We start from the raw sequence: 24177 nt of genomic DNA on the forward strand, positions 1-24177 counted from the left end.
TTTGGTTTTTCTGGTTTGCTTCTCAAATGGAATCTAAGATACTTTTATTGGTATTGTGTGCTATTAAGTCTTCAACTTCGCAATCTCTTCTATAAAGCATCCATTGCTGGTTCTTCCATGTTTCGCTTCTTAACAGATACCTAACCTAGATAGGTACTTGAGTATTTTATTTCTAAGTAGGGTCCTGTCTAAGCCTTTGAGAAGAGCCGGTTAGAAGTTACAAAACAAATACTATTGTAGTTAGGCAAATGTGACAATATGTAATTGATACTAAATCATATTTAATTAACATATTTCACGAGGTTTCTAGTACTTACTTGAAAATTATTTAGCAACAACTCATCTTCTCGGGAAACAGTCGTATTTTGTAAGATACCGGATAGGTAACTCTGAATATGCCCGAGAGTAAGGCGTGCTTAAGGGGTGACTACGTGAAGACAAAGACTAAGAAAAGCCAAGGAGCCATCCTAACTTTTTGGATCTGAGATATGACCTAGCACATGAGTGGCTCGATGATAGGCAAGAGTTCATCTGATATGAGCTTGACTCAGTCTAGACACATATGCCATTTAATCATTCATAACCTCTCCTAGATATCTATTCGGAACTTGGTTGCATTATCGCGCCCATACTGTAAGCAGCAGTTGTACAAGTTACTGTACTTTCTCTTCGCTGTAGTATCACCATGACCGTAGCTTAATATCGACATTACACATATGCGGCCTCGTCGTTGGAGATGATTCACGTATCATACATTGGCAGCGTGTTTGATGATGGCGACTACAAACCCTTTGTCAATCCTTCGTCGGCCCTTCGTCAACCAAGAGTTCCCAGCACATCTCCTGGAAGGTCTCGAAGTATCTGCTAGGTAGGTAGCCATCATACTTAAACATGTCCATGGCTCTCATCATCCCTCTGCCAACCATCCCAAAAGAACCTTTCTAGCAACATTTACTCGAAACCTACCTTACCTGGCTTAGAAGTATCATGAGTTCCGGTACCACCGAGTCAATAGTCCCTAACGGGACTGAACGAGAGGCGCTTCGCCAGAGGTTCGAAAAGGGAACCATACCCTCTGGCGGACGCAGAACATATTACGACTGGTATAGCACACCTTACGCTGCTAATATCCCACCGAACCGAGGATACGCACCCCCCGGGCCACCTCCACCATACGCTCCGCCTCCGTACCCCTATCAGTCGAACTATACTCAAACGGCACCACCGGCTAGACCGTACTACCCTAACGTCAGCTCGAGCCAACAACCTTACCCGGGTCCGTCCCCAGGATACCACAATACGAGATCTTTTTCAACTTGGCCTCAACAGGCAGTACCTCCCAGGGCACCAAATGCCCCCCCTGTTCCTCCTTTTCGATCTCCCAGGATAGCAATGAACGCCCAACACTCTGGGTCCGCAGACCCTAACCCATTTATGTATCTCGAGCACCATGCCTCCGGAAGTCCATTCGCTAACTATCCCGCGGCGCCAAGGACCAGCCACCAACAAATCCAACCAATGGCCCCGGTGAACCTAGATGTGCGACCAGAGACAATGTCATTCTGGACAGAACAAGAGCTCTACCAGTGGATGGCCAACATATTCAGGCCACTTGTAGGCATTGTAGGACGCATCGTCCGGGAACAGCTGTACCTGCAAGAGCAGCCAAAGGTCAAATTCGACATGTACCCAGTACGAGCCGACGATGTCACCGGTGTGCCTATGATGGTACCACAATCCATGTCGCGCGCCCCCATGTTCCAAATCACGCTCCCGGCTCCCGGAGGCACCAGGGCTGACCTCAAGAAGGTGCGGGACGCTCTAATCGACGAGTTCGCGACACACCCCAACGCCTGGCACCGACAGGCCGGGTTCGTGTTCCGGATTCCGCGGCAGCTTCGAGTAGGAGCGTCCGCCGCTGCGAGGAGGTCCTGGGTTCCGCCGTCGTGTGTCTATAGATACTCGCGCACCGCGCGGCGCTACGTAGCGCAGTATCTCACGCCGATCCTAGAGGATCTTCGGGAGCTCGATGCGGCTTTTGTTCACGGCGATGATAGCGACGATGATCAGGACGCGCTGGTGAATGAGATGTGGAGGGATGTGCGGAGCCGGAGCTACTTTGCGTGCTACCAAGATCCTAGTAGGTAGTTGGGCAAGGGAAGGGCCAAATAGGGGGTGGGAGGGAGACATCGATATAGGAGATTTCGAACTCCGGTCATTGAAGACGGGGTTTTGTCACAGGGCTTACATTTATTATTATTGCCTTGATCGAGCCCCTTTCCGACTAGGATTGTCGGTGTAGGAAAATACCAGTTTTGCGATTGTTTTTACAGCTGAGAGTAACTCAGGAATTAGTATATTTGAATATATTTATGTATCACCAATATTTTTTCTACTTGCTATCTTTAATATCTTTCCTGAAGTAGGATCATCTTGGCTAGGCAAGTTAGCCATGCCGTTTTCGAGTTGAAGTAGAGCTTATATAACGTAGAATGAAAGACAAAGCAAATCGCGTGGTAAATACTCCGATGAGCAGAATCAATCAAGTTTTATGGAGAGCTTATAGGATATAAATCAAAATAACTTCTAACATGTGCGCTTGCATACATTAGATTCACATGTGAACACCTTTCTGCGACTTCATGCTGATTACCCGTTAAAGACACAGGATGGTATAAAGGGGTTTATGTGCTAGGTTAACCTCCTTCTAAACTGCTTTGGATAAGACAATGCATGTCATTCTATACTGAAGCCTAAGCTAAATGAAGAGGACAAGAACCCATTGTTATAGAACTAAGTAGTATGAAAGGGAAAAAGCTCGTACAATTCTATTGTTAACTGAGATACATATAATACCTCCCGGCTTATACTAAATAGTTGTTTTCCAAGCTGTACGATAATTAAAGCATAGATAATTCTTAGCCAACGACCATCTCCACTAGAACTTTTGCTCGTAACCAATAACTCTAGCATTTCCATTGGAAGATGTGTCATCATCGGAAGATTATCTATCAGTGCAACCACACTGCCATAGACCCTTCTCCCCTGAAGGCCTGCGAGGTGCAGCAGGACTACGAGTCGGGGTTAGCTTCGGGATCATGCGACGTTGTAGAGACACATGGACGGAGTAACTTCAAAGTTCCTCGTCTTTGCTCACCTTGTCATGACAAGAAGACTAGCCTTGATAGCCGGCTGAGCAGGGCAAAGTCACTGATAGCGGGCCTAAAGAAGCAGTTAAGTGAAAGTTACGGCCAGTGTGTATTGCATATGGACGAGGCTGGCTTAGAATCCGAGAAAAAGGAGGAGGCTACGCTGGTGGTATTGAAGGAGGCGACCACCGTGGAGTCGGATAGTGTTGGCGATGATCCTGATGAGACAATGGAGAAAGTCGACCCTGTCGAGGAGTTCCTAAGGAAGAAGAAACAGGAGAGTTACGCTCATCTCATGATGATCTCGGATTATAGTAATTAGGTCAGGTCAAGGGTAGGTATACTTCAATAGAATTTGCTTATAAACAGTTACTCCTACAGGCCTCGAAGGCCGTAAGATAGACTTCCGTATAAACTAGAAGTCTTCATGTGACTTAAAAGCCTTGTAATATAAAGTCTTTAAATAATCTTTATGGATATTTCGTGAACCTAGTAGAAAGACCAACGCCTGTTCGTGTACCTTCTAGCAAGTGAACACTGCAACTTACCCACACACACGTATATATATATATGTACCTATACAGCCTACTCAATGACCGACTCCTTTCACTGCATCATCATCATCATCATCCACCAGCCTGTACCAACATACCTTATAAGAAGCTTCAAAATATCCCCACAACCAAGGCTCCTCGAACCACACTATCCCGCCCGAAGCAAAGATCACCAACAACAAAATGCCACTCTCAGAGAGAATACAAACCATAGTGAAGTATATGAATTATGTGGTCATAATACTAGTAATCTTAACGACCGCTCTCAACGTGCTAACGAGTCCCCCTTGTCCCACTAGCTGTGCTACGGATTGCAATGAGATAATGAGTAGAGTCATTGAGTCATGGACCAAACACTGGGGAATTGGAAAACAATATACCTGTTTCAACTAAATGAACCGCAAGGGGGGGAGGGGGATGTTGATACGTATATGACGTCTAAGAGGGAAGTTACATAGTTGTGATATTTCATCGTTGAACGCGCTGGCGCGTGAGGATCGTGTACTTACAGTACAGTATAACGCGGTATTATACCCCTCGCTCAAATGTATAATTATTTAGTGCCTCTATTTGGGGTAGGCAGAGGGACACAGGTCTTTTTATCATAGGATGGCTTATAGTTAGACATTGAGAATAATGATAATCTCCACTTTACCTTTATTTCTTTATCTTCTACTATCTCATATCTTGTAGTTGTGTCTTGTGAATATGTCGAAAGTAAAGGAAACTGTGGACGTATATTCATCTTCCTATTAGGCCGATAGAGCTCGATATACTTACAATCTAGTACCTTGGACAAAGAATCATTTTAGAGCTCGTCACTGTCGCTATCTTATGTCTATTAACCTCCAAACCGTAGAATCGGACATGATACGCAAGCACAGATGGGTATATTATCGACTTGTCAATTGATCGTGGTATTGTTCGTCAGCGTCGCGTACATAAGGATATGGGCTCACGTGTCATCGCCATGCCCTATGAAATCCTGTTCCAGACAATTTCTCTAAGCCTGAACCTTGAATGTTCTTCCACTTGCCGTCTTCCTCTCCTTTTCTTCGTTCTCGGGTCGGGCTCTTCGGAGTACTGTGCTGATGATTAGTATATAAACCCCTTACAATGACGAATACAATCGTACCTTGCAAGAAGTCTGCTGTTCGACTTCTCATACGGGAGTGAATGTACGCCTAGCCATCTCGTTAGAAGATCCCATGAGTAGTTGGGACCAGTATCCACGTACCTTGGAGGCTTTAATGTGATAGTGAAAGTAGTCTCGGAAGGTCTGAATGTGAGAGATGACGTCGGGCATTCGCTGGGGCGTCAGGTGTCGTGGGAATAAAACTACCGAGGTTAGTAGGGAACTTCGAATAGCCTGTATTATAGAACATACCAAATGTGACATATCCAATTTCATTACCTTCGGTGGCCTGCACGCCAGGAACCCCTTGCAATTCTAGGGGCGGATCATTCCTAAACAGAACTTGGGGTGCATTTTGGATGGCTCTCCTTCGGGCGTCGACGAATTCTTGAATAAAGACCTTCCCAAATACCCTGTCTGTTTCCTCGCGGAAGATGGTGCTGAAGATAACAGTTACACGATCGTGGCTTGCCTTGACGTAGATAGCTTCCTCGTCACGGTAGTGGATAGCCATAACCTCACCGCCTTCTCGAACACCTTGAGGTGCTTCTTCCGATGTGTACTTCGAAGCATCCTCCTTCAACTTGTAGTGTTCGGCATAGGCATGCTCGAACGGGGCAGCCATTGCGTTCCGCTTCAGTAAGGAGATCTTGCTGACCAACTCATCTCGTGCCTCTGCAAAACCCGTCAATATGATCCAAACCAGGCAAGACTGTATTGTATTATGCAATTACCCTTTTCCTCCGGTAGGTTCTCTAAGTCGACTTGGATCGAGAAATCGTAGCCGGTCTCGGGTGCTACGACATAGGGGCCATATTCGCGCTGGAGTACCTGCTCGGCACCGTACTTGACAAGATCCCTAAAGCATCGGATTTGAATGGAGACCAATATCTTGGTCTTAGTCTCTGGGGTTGAAATGTGGAAGATTACGCCATCGAAGTCGGAAACGGTCTGGTCGATAGAGGCGGGAGGAGCTCTAAGTACATTATCATATGGTTAGACTAGGGGCGAGACATAATAAATAAACTTGGTTCTTAAACTTACCCAAATAGTCTTTCTTTGAGAATAGACTCTATTAATACGTTCTGATAGTCTAGAAGCAGCATGATGGCTAGGGATTGACTTCTTCTGCTTGCTTCCTGACAACGTTTGTGCGGTATGAATCGGGACGTGGAGCTGAATGTATGGAAATATGGAAATATGGAAAGGTCCGACGAGGTTCAATGAGATTCAATGAGATTCAATGCTGCCTTGGTGGGGCTTAGGTACCTAGTATGCAGTTACGCGATTACGTAGCAAAGCGAGGACTATGCATGTCATTCTCCTTTATCCTTATCCATCTTCTTATCGAAAAAGAAGTTCCGATAAGAGATTCTTATCGCGCGTCTCCAGAGAAAAAAAGTTACCGCGATTGAATTTCTCGAGCAGAAGAAGTCAAAACTTCCAAACTCCAATTCCGTCGCAACCATGGTCAAGTCATACTTGTGAGTACCAAGCCATTGGTGCGTAGTCGCATATAGATCGCGCTAATAATGATCCAATACTAGAAAGTATGAGTATTCAAAGTCGTTCGGCGTTGTAGCTTCCAGTACATCGAACATCCTTTGGACACAGCAGAACCGCTCTAGTACCGGTGCTGGCCAAGCGCTTGTCGCGGCGAACGAAGAGCTCCTATGCTGGGACATCAAGACGGGAGATATTGTTGAACGATGGAGAGACGAGAAATGCTCCGCTCAGGTGACCGCCATTGCCCAAAGTCAGATCAATGAAGACCTGTTCGCTGCCGGCTACGAGGATGGCAGCGTCCGACTATGGCGGAGCAAAGACCCGAGTCCCTTCATCACCTTCAATGGACATCGTTCGGCCATAACAGTCCTAGCGTTCGATCGATCCGGCGTCCGACTTGCGAGCGGTTCGAAAGACACCAATGTTATTATCTGGGATCTAGTAGCAGAGGTCGGCCAGTTCAAGCTACGAGGACATAAGGACCAGATAACGGGACTGCAGTTTGTGGAACCGCAAGAGGAAGTGCAAGAAGGAGAAGATTCTGAGGCCATGGTTCTTGACGGTGCAGGCGACTCTTCGTCCGAAGGCTTCCTGCTTACTACTGGAAAAGATGCGCTGATTAAACTCTGGGATTTGGGGTCGAGGCACTGCATTGAAACGCACATAGCGCAAACTAATGGCGAGTGCTGGGCATTGGGACTTTCTCCAGACTATAGCGGATGCATAACTGCTGGCAATTCTGGTGAACTGAAGGTCTGGGCTCTCGACGCCACTTTGCTCGCCGCGTCGAGACAGCAAGTCGATATTCCTACTAATACACAATATCTGCGAGATCGAGGGACCTTGTTTCGACACGGAAAAGACAAAGCTACCGAGGTTGTGTTCCACCCCCGCCGGGACTACTTCGCCGTACACGGCTCAGAGAAATCTGTCGAGATATGGAGGATACGTACCGAAGCCGAGATCAAGAAGAGCCTAGCGAGAAAGAAGAAGAGAAGAAGGGAGAAGCTTGCGCAGAAAAAGGGGAGCACTACAAACGGCGACGCCCAGCCAGATGACGAGGATGACCAGGACGAGGATATTAGCAGTGCCGACATTAATGACGCTTTTGCTCAGCACCTTATCATTCGGACGGGTGGAAAAGTGAGGTCTGTCGATTGGGCTGATATTCATGGCAAGAAGAAGCTTCAATTGCTAGTCGGTACAACAAATAACCAGCTGGAAATGTTCAATATGCCTCTAAAAGAGAAGAGTAAAAAGTCAAAGCAGGAAGACGTTCCCGATTACGAGAGAGCTTTATCTATTGAAATTCCTGGCCATCGAGCGGATATACGATCGTTAGCTCTTAGCTCCGACGACAAATGGCTCGCCTCGGCCTCCAACGGAGGTCTCAAGATCTGGTCGATGCTGACGCAGAAATGTGGCAAAACCTTGGAGTGCGGGTATGCTCTATGTTGTGCGTTCTTACCCGGAGACAAGCTTGTCGTCATTGGTACGAAAGGCGGCGACATTGAACTATTTGAAGTGGCTACAGGTACTTTGCTAGATAGCGTTACTGCACACGAAGGCGCGATTTGGTCCTTACAAGTTCATCCGGACGGTAGGTCAATCGTATCTGGAAGCGCGGACAAGTCGGCCAAGTTCTGGAAGGTCCAGGTGGTGCAAGAGGAAGTCCTAGGAACGACTCGGACTACATCGCGTTTGAAGTTATCGCATTCGCGAACATTAAAGGTTTCGGATGACATCCTAAGCCTTAAGTTTTCACCAGATGCGAGGCTTTTGGCTGTTGCTCTACTGGATAGCACGGTGAAGGTGTTCTTCGTAGACTCCCTCAAATTATATCTCAACCTCTACGGACACAAGCTACCGGTCCTAGATATGGATATCTCATACGACAGCAAGCTGATTGTTACATGTTCAGCGGATAAGAATATCAGGATATGGGGTCTTGATTTCGGTGATTGCCACAAAGCATTATTGGGACACCAGGACAGTATTCTCCAGGTCAAATTTCTGCCGAACAACCGCGAAGGCAATGGTCACCACTTCTTTAGCGCTAGTAAAGACCGAACGATAAAATACTGGGATGGCGATAAGTTTGAGCAAATACAGCGGCTTGATGGTCATCACGGAGAAATATGGGCTCTGGCGATTAGCCAAAGCAGCGAACCTCCCTTCATCGTTAGTGCCAGCCACGACAAGAGCATCCGAACCTGGGAAGAAACAGATGAGCAGATATTCCTCGAGGAAGAGAGGGAAAAGGAGATCGAGGAACTGTATGAGAGCACATTAACGAAATCCCTGGAGCAAGATCTAGATGCAGACGAGGATAACGGAGAAATTGGGGCCGCGACAAAGCAAACATCAGAAACGCTGAACCATGGCGAACGAATCGCAGAGGCATTAGAGCTCGGCATGGCTGACTTGCACGTCATGCGGGAATGGGAAGAGGCCAAAGCGTCAAACCCGAATGTTGCGCCGCCGCAGCGCGACCCGATGTTCATGGCCCATGGCGGAATTAGTGCTGAAGAATACGTTATGAAGGTCCTTCAGAGACCGGCAGCATCCGCGCTGAACGATGCGCTCCTCGTTCTTCCGTTCGCCTCGGTCCCTATCCTTTTCACTTTCCTTAACCTCTTCGCTATGAGGTCGATGAACATCCCCCTGACATGTAGGATCTTGTTCTTCATGCTAAAGACACATCACCGCCAAATAGTAGCCAGCAGGACTATGCGAGTGATGCTAGACGGGATAAGATCAAACCTGCGGAAAGCTCTCCAGAGACAAAAGGACGAAATGGGATACAACATAGCAGCGCTCAAAATTGCGGGCATGCAGATTCAGGATAAGGGAATTAAAGACTACGTGGACGAGAACTGGGACGACGGCACCGGAGCTCAGAACGTTAAGAAACGGGCTTTCGTACATGTATCGTGATAGAGTTGGACGATGCATTAGGTATCTCTACCTATATATAGTGTTTACATGGTATACCAAATTTATAAAAATAGAAAGCACCAAACTTTATTATCTTAGTGGTTTAAGACTCGGGATGTCATGTACCTAGTGTATGAACTGCTATGTACATACATACATACCTTCAATTTATACCGCGTGCAAACTTAAGAGTCCGGTCCAATGATATCATCCCTTTCGAACTCTCCCGCATACGCTAGCTCGGCCGAGGGTGTCTTGGCAGGAGACTAGAGCTCCTTTGTGCTACTTAGTGTACATATGTACATAGCTACCTACCCCTCCCCCGCAAGAGCTCAGCAATAGGATGGGAGGGTTAAGTGGAGTTTGTCCGTTACCGCCTGCCGGGTTCGTAGCCGTACCTCGGTATCTCCTGCGACGTCAATTCCTCGTTTTGCTTTGGGCGGGTTGAGCTTGGGTAATTTGCCAATTATCTTATTTTAGGTACTTTTACTTACCGATGAGATGTGATGGGTTTTGTTTCTTGTAATTGTTCTTGCTTTGCTCTTACCAGTTACCACTAGTTACACCACTACGCTACGATAGCTATACTTCGATCTAGACCGGACTATGGTCGTAATCGAGTAGACAGACAGACGGACAGACAGCATCTGATATCCCCTTTCCTTTCCGTCAGCTTCGTGTTAGCTCAGCATCTCGACCATGGCGGGCCAAGTACGGCATCCGATCGATACAGCAGCGTTAGAACGCTACATAGCTCAGAACGTCCCCGAGATCAAGCTACCGCTAGACGTGAAGCAGGTTCGTTAACCTAGACAATCCTATCTCAGCATTGAACCTATACATGTATCACCTAATAGACCACACAACTAACTAACAACAAATCCCAGTTCGGCTTCGGCCAATCCAACCCAACCTACCAACTCACCTCCCCCAACAAAACCCGCTACGTCCTGCGCAAAAAACCCCCCGGCAAACTCCTCTCGCAAGCCGCGCACAAAGTCGAACGCGAGCACCGCGTCATCGCCGCCCTCCAGCACACCCCCGTCCCCGTCCCCCGCGCGTACGCCCTCTGCGAGGACCCCGCCGTCCTCGGCACCCCCTTCTACATCATGTCCTTCGTCGACGGCCGCATCGTCCACGACCCGTCAATACCCTTCCCACACGCCCGAACCCCCGCCGAGCGCGAGGCCCTCTGGCGCGCCGCGGTCGAAAGCCTAGCCGCTTTACATAGCGTCGACCCGGATGCCGTGGGCTTGGGCACGTTCGGGAGGAAAGGCGGGTTTTACGCGCGCCAGCTGGAGACTTGGACGCACATCTGCCGTGTCCAGGCTCGCGCTAGGGATGTCGAGACCAAAGAGCCGGTGGGCGCGATACCGCATATGGACGAGCTGGTGGCGTTTTTCGCCGACGAGGCGTTGCGGCCGCGGGATAGAGCTACGCTTGTGCATGGCGATTACAAGATTGACAATGTGGTGTTTGCGCCCGAGGAGCCGCGTGTGGCGGGCATTTTGGACTGGGAGATGAGCACGATCGGACACCCGCTGTCGGACCTGGCGAACTTGCTCAATCCGTTCTACCTTGTTTCGTTATCGCAGTCACCGTCTTTCGCCCCGTATTCGTCGCCGTCGTCTTCGAAAGATGGGGTTCCGAGTCAGAGCGAGGCTATAGCGGCTATAACCAACGCAGGTTTCCTCCCCGGTGCTACACCCGGCCTTCCCACACCCTCCACGGTGTTATCTTGGTACGCGGCCGCCGCGGGGTGGGATCCACGACCCGACGAAGTAGCTTGGGCTTGCGCGTTCAGCGTGTTCCGGCTCGCGGCTATCTGCCAGGGCATCGCGGCGCGTGTCGCTACGCGTCAGGCTAGTAGTGCCGACGCTCGTCGACATGCTGCTGCTGTACGACCGCTCGGCGAGTTTGCGTGGGAGCTGGTGAGGAAAGAGAAGGAGAGACGGACGGCTACGTCCAGTAGTAGCGCGAAGCTATGATGAATACATATCTACCATCGTCGTATTTTTGCCACTCTCACTGTGTTGCTAAGGCTTTGAATCTAAAGTGAAGGATTTGGCTAGACGGAAGTAGGAAGTTTTACATCTTGCTGGAAGCTTCCAAACAGTGGTGAGATTACTTGGGCCGGAATATGAGCTACGATCACAAAATCAGCATTCATCTCGTGTATCATTTAATTAGGTTAAGCCAACATATTTGTATTTATTTTCAATGAGTCATTAGTTATACAAATCAATAGCTTTGAACAGCTACCTACGTTAGATAGTGTACAATGACAAGTAGCACTTTAAGAATCTAAACAAACTCTCGTAAGCTCGTGAGCTTATATACCCCTTTAAAGCTTTACTTTTCAATACAGCAACAAGTCATTACATTACATAGGTAAGCACATCAAGACATCGCAAGCTATAAAAGCACGTCGCTCAATTAGAGCCTATTTGGCTATCTGAATTAATGAGTATGGTTAACCCTTCACCGCAAATCTGTTTCGGGGCGGGGAGTCAAATATATGCATTCATGAAGAAGCCATATCGCCTTGAGGCCGAATAGAAATCCCTATCAAGTTTTTGTTTCGGGGGAGGAGACTTCCCAGTCTAATAACCGTCTCCTAGAAATGAATTTCATGCCTGTCGTCAAATCCGGCGGCCCGCTGAAATCGAAGCCGTCCGTGCTGAATGGGAAGAAAATATCATGGTGAACCTGATCTGCGTGCGTATCGTGCGTAAAACTTATAGCCGCCCTATCCGGCCCCTAAACCCTCGCCCTCCCTAACGCCTAGCAAAATATGTCTCCGGAGTTGAGTAGAACAAGTGTCGGTAAAATAACTACCCTCGCGAAATCCTCAAATCAACAACCTACGAATCGTGCCAAACCATCGATATACCGTGTGCGCAAAATAAAGAAAATCGATGCAGATCTCTATGTGGATTACCTGCTCCATAAGACGTCGCATGCACGAATGAAAAAAGAAATAACAACTTAGAAGCGCCAGATTGTTGCCCCCCCTATCGCCTGTTATCGGAACGCACAATTCGTCCCAGTCTATTACCTTGCGGTAGATACCAAGAATCCTGTGTTGCTCGCATCATATTTAGAGGTATTGACATCGGGTTTCTGTGATAGTGAGGGGGGAATCCAGGAGGAGGATTTAGGTCCGGGTTTCCCATCGCGTGTCCCTATGACTGCTGGTGGGAAATAGCCCCCCCGTAGATAGGCTCGTCAGCATTAGACATGTAGACTTCTGGGCCTGCATATGTCGGGGACATCGGCGAGGCATGCTGTGAGCGCATATGGGGTAGTGTAGGATAATCTTCCCCATTGCTACCAGAACCTGCGATAATTAATGGATTCAGGTACGGCTCAGGCGGTGCTCCTCCCATCTGTGGCGGGAACTGGAAAGCAGGACCATTCGCATCAAATGTCGGCCGGGCAGTTGTATTCGACGAGGATGTAGAATGCTGGCGATTGTGTGAATGGTTCGCATTCGGTCTGCTGAGCCAGGGGTACTGCTGCAGCGAATTGTTAGTAAATTTTACTTCCTCTCACAAGGCTTCGAGGAATGCAAGCTAAGAATTACAGGGGTACTTTGGAGACGAACCTGAGCTGGGGTGGCACCGTTTGATGAGAAATGCGGCCGTCCAGAGGGGAATCCTCTCAAGCTTCCGTGGCGAGGACGCACTCTACGTCTGCCGTCGCCAGCCTCGCTAAACGGAAGCGGAGAGTGACGATCCCCGAAATTGCCATGCCAAGCTGGTGTTCGAGAATTATACATCGACGGATTATCTTGTCTTCTAGCCGAAGCACCACTTAATGCAGTGTACTCGAGGTCTGGGAACGGGCTATATCACGTGTTAGTATAGGGGCATGGTATCATAGTAAAGTACAAATACCTCGAAGCTAAAGCTGCTAAACCGCCCAGCGTATTGTCAGCAGGTCGCCCGAGCGAATCTGGCTCGCTACGTTCGTGCTCTCGGGCGTTCCGGTTCTGCATCTGCATCTGCATCGCCACCTGGTGATGCTGGCGTAGGAATCGATAGACGTTATGAGCATTCATCGCGTTTCGATATTGAGGCTCCGATGGGACTTTATCCCTGCAGTAGGGGCAGCTGTCCGATTCTTCAAACCACTTCTTAATGCAATGATCTCCAAAGACGTGCTTGCACTTTGGCAGCCGCAGCGGGTTTTCACTGATGCCTTCGGGAGTCTCGGCTCCATAGTCGTTATAGCAGATCACGCAGGCTAAGCACCATTAGCTAGAATTACTCAACAACTGGATCGACATTAAAACTCACTCCTTTCATTTTCCGGCAAATACGAAATTGCCACACTCTCGAGGGAAGTGATTGCTTTCTTAGAGGCGACTCTCTTATTTGACATTGCCCCCCTAATAAGTTGGTGCGCTCTCAAACGTTCGTCAGATGCGTTGTCTAAACCGGGTGCACTGTTGACGGCAGCCTCCAAGAAGGAAAACGCAGCCGCATCGGGTTCGGAGTCGTCATCGCTAGACCAGCCCGACTCAGATGGCAATCGCGGGACAGCCCGTCTGTTTCGGGTCGCACTAGCCCGGCGCGGCTCGGAGCTTGCTGTCTCGTTTGACATGTCGCTGGTTCGAGGACCACCAGGTGCTCGGCGGTGAGGCGAAGATGAGGCTATGGCAGAATCATGGTTAGAATAATCCTAATATAGGAGCAAGCGTTATAAATAAATATTAGTAGCGTACCTGAGTTAGAGGATCCGTAGTCAGTCTGTCCACCCGAAGGAGTAGTTACGTCGGAAGTCGTAAAAGGTGATGGCATACTATGACGAGTAAAAGAAGGATTGTGCTGGCTCGACTGCTGAGCGGGGTGTGAAGTTTGGGGAAATGTTGTTTGCAAGTTTTGGCTTGCAGTTGCAGGAGGCATCGAGGTGAGGGATGGTAAGGTTGTCCTTGGGCCATGCACTGAGGCGCTGTGTCCTGTTTCGCCCGAAATTCCGCCCTGAGGTTGTTGACCTTGTTGACCTTGATTAGAACCTGAGAAACCTCCCTGACTATGCTGAATAGGAGCCGTGCCTCCAATCCGCTGCAAACTGAGCAACGGCGCCCGGTAACGGAATTGATGTGGGTTACTGTGTGGGTTGTATAAGTTGGGCCCGTTTGATTGATACGGCGGCTGGTTCATTTGGCCAGTAGTCAGTGGTAAAATAGGCGGAGAAGGTTGGTAGAGAGGATCAGTGTTCCATCGGGCATGCGGTGGGGGCAGAGTTTGCCAAAAGTGAGGGTTGTTGTGCACCGGGTCGAAGTAGTAATTAGGTCGAGACGGAAACATCGGCGGTGGATGTTGGTTGTGCTCAACAGCAGCAGCCCGTAAGGCCGGACATGCAGAGCGAGCTGCGTGATCGACGCTCGCCGACGATGAGGACGGATTAGAATGCTCCGGGGGGTGCATCATGAAATCCATTGTCGAAGGGTCCATGCTATTCTTTTTTTTTTCTTTAGGAGAGTGGCGGCCTTAGTTGTAAGAAACCGTCACTCCCGTTCCTATATCCTTACGACTACAGATGTGTGGTTGCCTTGATGTCTTTGGTGGAGAGAGTGGGACGGATGAGAACCGGACGATAGACGGAGGGGTTGGTGGAATAGATAACCAGGGCTGATGGCCTCGGGATGCGGATATAAGTAAGATCACCAGGGGTTAAAGTCGGCACAGTTGGAACAGCCGACGATATTGAAGTATTTTCTTTTCCTTTCCACACGGTCCCAAAAGCACTAATACTGTGTCAACCAGAAGATCCTGCCTACTTGACACTTCTCGTAAGGTGCGTGGGGAGACGGCAATGACGGCGATGAAGGCGATGACGGCATAGACAAGGACTGATGGATTATGTGAAAGTAGAAAATATGGTGCGGGATATCGTGCCTGCGACGAGTTTGTTTTCTCGGACCGTTCGATTATCTACCTGAGTCGTGGTCGGTGAAAAATAACACTGTTGCCAAGTGACAGAAGTCAAACGTGTGTCAGGTCTTCAGGTCTTTGTGATCTGCTACCTATGAAGACTTATTACGTCTTCCCCCCCCCAAACGCTAACTGACCGGGCAAAGTGCTGTGTAAATAAGTATTGGACTTGCAAACGCTTGCCTTTGATGATGCTTAAATATCGAAATACTTAGGGGCGGAAATGGAGAATATTCGATCCTAGGTATTGACGGCAAATTGATAATAGGATATAGTTAGGTAGGGAGATGGTGAGAAGATAGGTCGCCGATATGGTGAGAGGTGGTTTAAAGACGGAGATTGAGATATGGAGGGGTTTTATTTAGATGCTAAGAGCTAAGAACCAACATCCGATCCGATGCGTTCATGGGCCTACCTGAATGTACTTTGGGTCTATTCTCCAGGGGAAGGTAGGTCGGGAAAAACAACGAAGGAAGAGGGAAGGAAGGATAAGTAGGAAGGTAGGAGGGAGACAAAAAAGACAAAAAGAAGGCTGGCAGAAGACTGACTGTGCTCAAATTAAGAAATGGTAGTAAGTGCGATGCAGCAAATACGCACGCTCTTACCATACAGATACAGATACAGATACAGACACAGCAATACAGCAATACTTTACAACGATACAGCCATGGTGCACTGTATGTATTTCGTAATATGTAATATGTAAGGTAGGAAGCTAGGTTAGGTGGGCATGAGGTATGTATGTATGTACGATACGACAAAGTATGTATCTTCATACATGCAACCAGTTCCAGTTTGACCCAATGGATCCAATAGACCCAATAGACGACGAAGGTGGGTAGGTACTTACAAGCGTACTTCGTACATACCTCCTACATAAATCCACCTTACATCCATGACCTACCCTCAAGGTTACTACCTGGGCTGCTAGGTAGCCAGGGCTGTCAGGTAGGCCTACCTTGCCTACCTTGCCTACCTACATCCTACATACGTAGTAACATAAGCTAACGTGCGAGAGTTGCAAGTTTTAGGTAGTTTGCGTTATTCAAGGGATTTCCATTATCCACACAGGTTTTTTGTCGATATCATAGCTCTCCAGAAAAGAAAAGAAAAAAACCCATTCATACCTAGGTACGTACCCATGTACCCTTGGACCTATCCAGCCAGGTACTTGGTTGGCATGATATTATTGGTACTATGAACCGAAGGAGTCATTATCGCAAATCGCAAAATCAGCAGCAAAGAGATATAAAAGGATAGAAATGCCGTCGGACTTTGACACGTTATTCGCGGAGAGGCGGCTTGGGAGACAACTACCACGCCCAAGTTCCAAGGTCCAAGCTCGGAAGAAAATCGATCCAACGCAGACTCCGGGCCAGTCTGGACTGGCTTGGCTTGGCTTGCTCTAGGCGGACTCAGTCATATGCTGACGGGTGCCTTCATCCGTTAGAAAAAATAAATGCTCTATGTAGAGCCTAGGTGTTTGATATCAAATGCTATGTAGAAACAGTCGACGTGTTGCCGTACCCATATATGTAGGGATTGTGGTGCAACTGGTGCAACTGGCGTGCAACTATGTTCCTCTACTGCATTGATTCGGGGACTCGGAACTACGGTCGTTGGCTGCGGAGTGCTGGGATGATTGCTGCTTTGGTTTTCTGACAGGGAGATTTCAGAATTGGTTTCACATTGTGATTTTGGGTATTTGTACAGAGAGTGCGCATGTTACGGGCATGCGGCATGCGGACAAGATAAGAATATGCGATAAGGCCTTATCAATATCAATCATATAAAGTACCCTGCCTCCCTCTTCTTCTATCTGTCATTATGATAGAATATAATCAGATTTTATAGCATAGCTACGCCAAGTGCAAACCCAATTACATAAAAACAATTTCAACATTTTCATCTATTTCTCTTTGAGACTTTGAACTAGTTATTGACTTTAAGTTCCTGAGTCTGTTGGACTTGTTGGCAGGGTTCCGGCTATTGGGATAGCGTTTCTTTCCCTATTGGGTAATACCTGACTGAAGAGTGGAACCTCTTAGCCCGTATCATACGGTACATATAGTAGACATTCATGCATGCATGCATGCACTTAAGGCGAATATCGCTCAAAGTCGCTAACTTCCTTGGCAACATGGAAATCTTCCGCATCTTAAATTCAATAACTACATGATGTAGGCCTGTAAGTATTCAACTTTAGTCATTCCAATAGTCATTCCAACATGATCACAATCCTGAAATAACGAATCAATATTCAAGATGTCCATCCCCTTTTACACAAGTGGTACCCTACTGACTCGTTCCCCAGCCACATGATGGGATCACCGCCCCGACTGTTTTTCATTGATCACTCATCACAGATATTCGTCGTATTGTCATGGAACCCCTCATATCTCCCCTCCCCCCCCTGCCCTGTGCTAGCAAGCGCGAGAGAGACAGCCCCCAAGCCAGCGCCTCGCTGCAGCTAGGATGCTATTTTCACTTATAACCAACCAAAAATTACAGCACCGACAAGCAGCCCGTCACGGTATCAGCCGGTCGTGGAAGTGATCTTGTGGTCGGGTAACGACACAACGATGCTACCTATTATTATTACATAGGCCATCTTACCTGGGATCTGATGAATCATCCCGGTCCTTCGTGGATACCGGTTTAGGTAGCCCTGGCCGCCAATACCGCAACTTGTAAAAAGAAGCCTGCTCCCTTCCGTCTGCCTCAAGCACGTCTTGACTTGATTTATCGTCTCTTACACCCTTGTCTATGAGCAGATAGACTAACACGCACTAAGCATTTAATGCTTACAAGTCATACCCTTCTGTCGCAAATATGTGCCAGTCTAGCACGGTCCAGGAAAGTTCTATATATGACGAGAATAGGACCATTACACGCAACAATACAGGACGCCCCACGACTATGAGACTATGAGCAAGCAGCGCGGTTTGTGCGGCGAAGTAGTAAGTAGGTTTTCGGACCTAGAGCGTTCGAAGGTGGTAACATCACCACCACCAACACCAGTTTCAAGAGGGGTCCGCATCAGTCCGAAAGACATGTACTATTTTACGGAGTATTCAACGCGGTTCCGTGCGAGCTCCAACCACGCAGATCACACGCCTGCATAGATGATTCTGCGGACACACACATATCGGTCCGCCGTCCACTATCCACCCTAGAGCTACCCCACGGAACATTTACTATGTAGGCCACTAAATAGGTCGACGACGTTCTCCATATCGGCGACCTAAAAAAAAAAAAACGACTATGAATTACTACGTGCAGATAGACCACTGGTAGCAGTTTGGCTAGCGATCCCCATAAAGCGTTGGGGCGCTTCTTCCCTTATCTTGTACTCCGAAAACAGGCTCATTTGATAGCCTGACTTATATTACCCTGTTCTCATACCGCCTAGGGTAGCCAAGTTCTTGTCTGCGACTGTTACAAGGAATTGCGAGTCCGCCTATCCGTCAAGACACCGCTCAGGTAACCTAGCCTGCATCATCACATCACGCTGACTTGTATGCCTATTTTGTGATCCGTTCGATATCATGACGCAGTCATGCTACGAAAACCTCGTCTGTATTGCGCCGCTCGTAATCTTGTTAATAGCTCAAGTTTGATGGTATGTCGTCCCACCCAAGACTACCTAAGAATGATGCATTTGCTAGTTTACGAGACGAAGTTCTGCTTGCAAAGGTTGAGCGATCAAATTTGTTGAAAAAATGAAAATGAAAAACCCCCATTTAAAGAAATATACTCGTCAAATTCCTCAGTACCACAGAGGGGAAATGTTGCAGACCCTAGTAAAGCAATTAGGACCAACAAAGATCTAGTTTGAATCTTGAGGGGGACAGCCAACAGTCAGTTATTATTGTGGTCCATATATTTCACCATGAGAACTTTATGCTAGCCACCCTCTCACCAGCCAAGAAAAAAAACTTGAAGATAGGTACTATATGTGGTTTTTAGCTTGTGAATTTCTTATTTTTCTTATCCCCGAGGCACATATTAACTATACGCAGGCTAAAAGTTATCTCAGATGACTTTAGACCACAAATTCAAAATTGGTTCGGAAAGTTATACCTTTTTAGCCACACCATTCCCCCAACCAATCAAACCCCGGAACAACCCTTTAAAACAATATCGAATTTATGGTTTAAAACAGCTTTAAAACTTTACATATTAAAAACATACGTTTAATATTTTAAAAAAATAATATTAATAATAATATTAATAATATTATTAAAATAATAATATTAATACGTATTTATAATAAATAATAATTAATTATATAATAATTATTAATTTTTTTATTAAATTTATTAATTAAATTTACGCGTTTTAAACCTTTTAAAATATTAAAAATAATTAATATTAATTATAATACCGGTTATAATATTAATCGTAACATTAATTATAACGTTAACCGTAATAATAATTGTAATAATAATCGCAATAAATATTAAAATTTAATATATAAAATTATAAATATGTAAAAAAAGTTAAAAAGTTTAAACAATAACTTTAAATTATTATAAAAAAAAATTTTATACATAATTATAAAATATTAAATTATTATATTTAAATATTTTATATAAAGTTTAATATTAAATATTTAATTACATATATATATATTTTAAAACGTTAAAAATTTTTAAACGTTAAAACTTAATATATAAAAATATAATATTATATAAATATATAAAAAAGTTAAAAAAATAAATTAAATATATTATTAATTTTAAATTATTAAAATTAAAGTTATTTTATACGTTATTATAATATATTAAATCATTATAAATATAATATTTAATTTTTTTATTATTAACGAAACCGTTAAAAACCTTTGTAACGTTATATAACCTTAAACTAGATATTTTCAAATATTTTATCTGTAATTTACAGGTATAAACATACGGACCATGCGTTGCGTGGCACAAACGGGCGCAACCCGCTTCGAAAATATCTGGTTTGAGAACTGAGATAAGCTAAAAGTTTATCCAAATCATTTATTGGAAACCGTACTGTAAAATTGTCCACCGGTAAAGTAATGTCAGGGTACCAAGGTACTTTTCTTTTCTATGACCTCAAATCAAACTTCGGTTTATCAAAAATGGTCTAATCCAGTATCGCCCAACGTACCGAATTAACAATATCCTTATATGTGCTATTCGCCTTTTAAACGATTACGAAATCACCCCGCCAAAACCCTGTCGCTAATATTTAATATTGGAAACTGTACCCACCGTATCTTTGGAAAGTTTGTATGGGATCCTTAAGGGAATCAGTTAACACTCCCTGCCTCCACCCGTACGAAAGGATCCTTTTGTCGTTCTTGGTACCTGTAAATGGAGAGTTTAAGTACTTTGATTGGCTATCTCGCAAAAAGGATCGACCCAGGGTTCTACTCATCGATTTTTAAAAGCAACTTTTACGGCTTTGCAGCATCGCAAGGGCCATGGAAATTCCTATGGACATATATCAGCATCTTACTGTATCTTCTTAAGTGCCCAAGTCTCCCGTTCGATGCGAACATAGTCGGACATAACTTGGACACATACCTAGTATGGATTCATGGATTAATGGATTCAACCATGCGTGGTCAGCTGGAATATGACCTCGAGGACGTTTTCGGGCGTTTGCCCCGTCCTACTATCAATATTGAACCAATACCTCAACGCCATCTATTCTCTTAGTATTTCAAGCCTATCGCCAGACCTAACCCGTGCAAATGAGATATGGCGAGAGCGAGGCCTACTTATTTAATTGACGATTTACATAGAAGACCAATCCATACGGCCCGGATCACAGCACAGCCTATTCTTTTTCTACCCGTGCTCCTAGGCTTTTTGGTTTACCTCATTATCATTACCCAACCCATGGTCCCATACCTACTCTATTACTAGATGGCTAGCCAGGTTTGGATCCCAAATCATGTCAAAGTGGAGGACAGGCAGTTCTTGTTCTTAGCTCCGTCCTAACCGCCACCGAGCTTCTAGATCAGAGACAGTGCCTGACCAAAGCTACTGATATATTACCTATTATGTTAACCGGCGCCAAACTTCCCTACCACCAAATTTGAGTCATATGATGAAGTTGGCCCTTTTCACCGCATATCTGTCTCCGCTCAAAAACCCGCCTCCAGGGAAAAACAGCCCTTGCCCTCTCGGTATTCCAAGCATAGCTAGACTTTCCGAGCTCTGTCTCACTTTCCCAAGCTCAACGGCGCTTGGTATCCTACACTGTCTAAATCCATTACAGGCGCCACTTCGGAATGATAGAAACGTGCGTTCAATTCGAGACCTCGCTTGTTGGCTTTTAATATTTTTAATATTTGGTCCTTTTTTGCCGCCAGCCCAGCGCGACGGCAAGACTAATCCCAGAGCTGGCTCGTCCTACTGAAACGTCGCGACCGAGCCTCCCTGTACCCGTACCGCTTAAAGCAAGTTGCTAATCCGCGGCTTAACACCGATCTAGTATCTTCTGTAACACGTCTTACAGCGCTAAACCGGCTTTTTTTATAAATAAATAAAAAATACCGAGCTTTTGCGATACCACTTTCTAGCCTCAATGGCGCAAGTTGAGTCGAAACTACACGGCCGAGTTGCATCGATTGGTTCTCAACTCGGCCTTTATCAAATCCACTAACCCCTCTCGTATATGCTTTGCCTCTAGTGTCTCCAGCGCTTCCGAGGTATAGCAGAATGTGTCGTTGCCGCCTCATGCATATTTGCGGTCATACTATTCGTCGCTCACATTGAGGGGATCCCACAGAGCACATTCGCTTTTCAGACCCGAGAATAAGGCGCAGTGGTATAGAAGCAACTAGTACCAACCACGTCCAAATTGGAATACAACGTTGATCTAACGGCCAAGTCCTCCCAGTCTTATTCTCACATCAGACACATGGGTCCAGATTGCCGCTATCAGCCAAGCGCCCTCGATACACGATCTATACTAGGGATAACATTTTAATGCTGTTTCCAGCCCCGTCAAGTTCAACTTGTCTCCCTCGCCAATCAAGATGCAACTTTCGACGTTAAAGCACGGGATAATAAGGCTTGTCCTAAAATGCTCTTTATTTCTTAAAAGGCAGGCTAAGACATGAAATGACTTACTAGGAAAGGCAAGCCGGTGACTCGGATAAAAAAGAGAGAGGCGGTCCGTTGACGACCACATTCACATCTCGGCCACCGGACTCGGTTTTATAACCCAACTCTACAGACATAGTAGTGACGACGTATATGATGTATTTGGATAGGTGCACGTCCTACATGGCTACATTTTGGGATTTCGAATAACTTCGCAAGATGTTTTGAAATTTTGTTTAAAGCATACGGTGACGACGCTATCATACGTATCGCGGGGTTGGCTTACGAAAATATCGAAATGGCGGCGTTCGCACGAGGTTCTCACATCTGTCTCGTACCGGCGCAGCCGTATTACAATCAGGTCTTAAGTTTACACGTAATGGCGCCCTAGGAGAGGTAACGCGGCCCACAACTGCATCCTTTGCCCTTTTTTCTTTTTAACAGATCCTACAGCCATCCCGTCGTTTTACGACGTATTAAAGGAAGCTTTTGGCATAGGTAGTCTCGTCCAACGCTAACTTAGCCTCGGCCCTCAAGTCCTAAAGCCACCATTCGAAGCCGAATTTTCAGCCACTGCTCACATCGTAGTGATTTTGCCACCGGTCTCACTTAAACGAGGCCAGGCGTCGCCGGCTCTAAAACTCCCGACCCGTGCTTACAGTTCTCGTAGGGGGCAAGAGAGGTTCCGAAAGACATTCTTAGGAATGGGAATCTACAAGCTCGAGGTTGAGTCGTCCTGGGCTGGCTGTGCTCTAGTGGCTACCACAGTTGACAACAAGTGTCAGTGTGTTATATTCCAAAATCTGGCCTCATACTCGTCGAAAGATCTTGCCGATCCGCAGCATTAGGTCCCTGGATCAGGTCCGATAGCTGTGAGGAGCAGCGTGTCGGTCGAAAACTTGTTAGTCAAAGCACCCAGTGCGGTGATTCCCTGGGAGACATCACAAGTTGAGCACGTGGCGTCGTTCTCGGAAGGTGTAAATGCTAACAGTCAAGGACGGTTGTCGTTCGGATAAGAACTGTCAAACCCTTGGCCTCTTAGATTTTAGTGGGCGTGGTCATTAAGAGCCTCTCGAAATACCGCCAAGGCACGAATGACTTAACACGAGGACACGCCAAACTAACCACTACATCTAAGTACACACCGTCTGAGTGACTCATAAAGAGAAGGGGACGTGTCCTTTGAATACGTGGTAAGTCCGGCATTACGGCGATCAGCATCGTATCGTATCGTATCCACCTCATGTACGTCAATGTTGAGTCAAGGCAAGAACCAGATGGCAACGCAAAACTTCTCCGTCTCCATGATGGGGTTCTAGGCACCCACGCTCTAGACTTTAAGTGAAAGGTGCGTCATATATTGGTACCATCTTACCCATTCACACCTATATGTACACGTATGTTTCTAAGCATATTAATTACTCATGAGCCAGCCATGGCTCCTAGAGAGAAACACAAGTCATAGATAACGAGGTCGTCTTTAACTCAAGTGGTGTATTGTTAGATAGATGATAACACTTAACTAATACTATTTATGAATTTATAATGTTTACCTTGCTGCATTTGAGACTCCTGTGATACTTAAGGTTCATATTCTCTTTACGCGCCATCAATGTGGGCGGGTTTTCTAGTTTAGTCGAAGTCGTCTTAACATGTTGAATGCTTATACTTGAGAAGGCTCACCTTTCCCTAGATGAGAGGTGGTCTAAATAGTAATGGACCTTTTGCTTTACATCTTCGTATCTCTGTTGTGTTTTCTAACTCAAGCGTGGCAACTTAATGAGAGGTTCCAGGCATGCTCATATGCTGTTTAAGTCAACTTGAGTCTCCCACGCGCTATATGAGATATTGGTAAAAGTGACT

General features: G+C 46.3%; 5 protein-coding genes across 5 annotated transcripts; 3 read left to right on the plus strand and 2 right to left on the minus strand.

Annotated features, from left to right (window-relative positions):
* Positions 1-987: 987 nt before the first annotated feature.
* F4817DRAFT_366256 (uncharacterized protein) lies at positions 988-3471 on the plus strand (the record flags this gene model as incomplete). Its single annotated transcript, XM_049306956.1, has 2 exons — positions 988-2140; positions 3035-3471. The coding sequence occupies 2 exons, from the start codon at positions 988-990 to the stop codon at positions 3469-3471; spliced, it is 1590 nt and encodes a 529-aa protein (XP_049157775.1).
* A 646-nt stretch (positions 3472-4117) lies between these two features.
* On the minus strand, positions 4118-6057 carry F4817DRAFT_341712 (P34-Arc-domain-containing protein). The gene is made up of 6 exons (XM_049303794.1): positions 5883-6057; positions 5573-5814; positions 5091-5513; positions 4941-5041; positions 4839-4887; positions 4118-4786 (listed from the first exon to the last, which is right to left on the minus strand). The coding sequence occupies exons 1-6, from the start codon at positions 5942-5944 to the stop codon at positions 4707-4709; spliced, it is 957 nt and encodes a 318-aa protein (XP_049157776.1). The 5' UTR covers positions 5945-6057; the 3' UTR covers positions 4118-4706.
* Positions 6058-6229: 172 nt separating this feature from the next.
* Positions 6230-9382, plus strand: F4817DRAFT_156435 (WD40 repeat-like protein). The gene is made up of 2 exons (XM_049298038.1): positions 6230-6322; positions 6386-9382. Exons 1-2 carry the CDS (start codon positions 6306-6308, stop codon positions 9279-9281), a joined length of 2913 nt encoding a protein of 970 aa, XP_049157777.1. The 5' UTR covers positions 6230-6305; the 3' UTR covers positions 9282-9382.
* Positions 9383-9668: 286 nt separating this feature from the next.
* On the plus strand, positions 9669-11574 carry F4817DRAFT_341714 (acyl-CoA dehydrogenase family member 11). The gene is made up of 2 exons (XM_049303795.1): positions 9669-10079; positions 10169-11574. The coding sequence occupies exons 1-2, from the start codon at positions 9981-9983 to the stop codon at positions 11267-11269; spliced, it is 1200 nt and encodes a 399-aa protein (XP_049157778.1). The 5' UTR covers positions 9669-9980; the 3' UTR covers positions 11270-11574.
* Positions 11575-12466: 892 nt separating this feature from the next.
* Positions 12467-14728, minus strand: F4817DRAFT_317201 (uncharacterized protein; the record flags this gene model as incomplete). The annotated part of the gene is made up of 5 exons (XM_049300774.1): positions 12467-12799; positions 12889-13129; positions 13181-13529; positions 13583-13939; positions 14011-14728. The coding sequence occupies 5 exons, from the start codon at positions 14726-14728 to the stop codon at positions 12467-12469; spliced, it is 1998 nt and encodes a 665-aa protein (XP_049157779.1).
* Positions 14729-24177: the final 9449 nt, after the last annotated feature.

Source organism: Daldinia loculata (assembly GCF_022478755.1).
Source record: "Daldinia loculata strain CBS 113971 unplaced genomic scaffold F4817scaffold_34, whole genome shotgun sequence".
NCBI classification, from domain to species: domain Eukaryota; kingdom Fungi; phylum Ascomycota; class Sordariomycetes; order Xylariales; family Hypoxylaceae; genus Daldinia; species Daldinia loculata.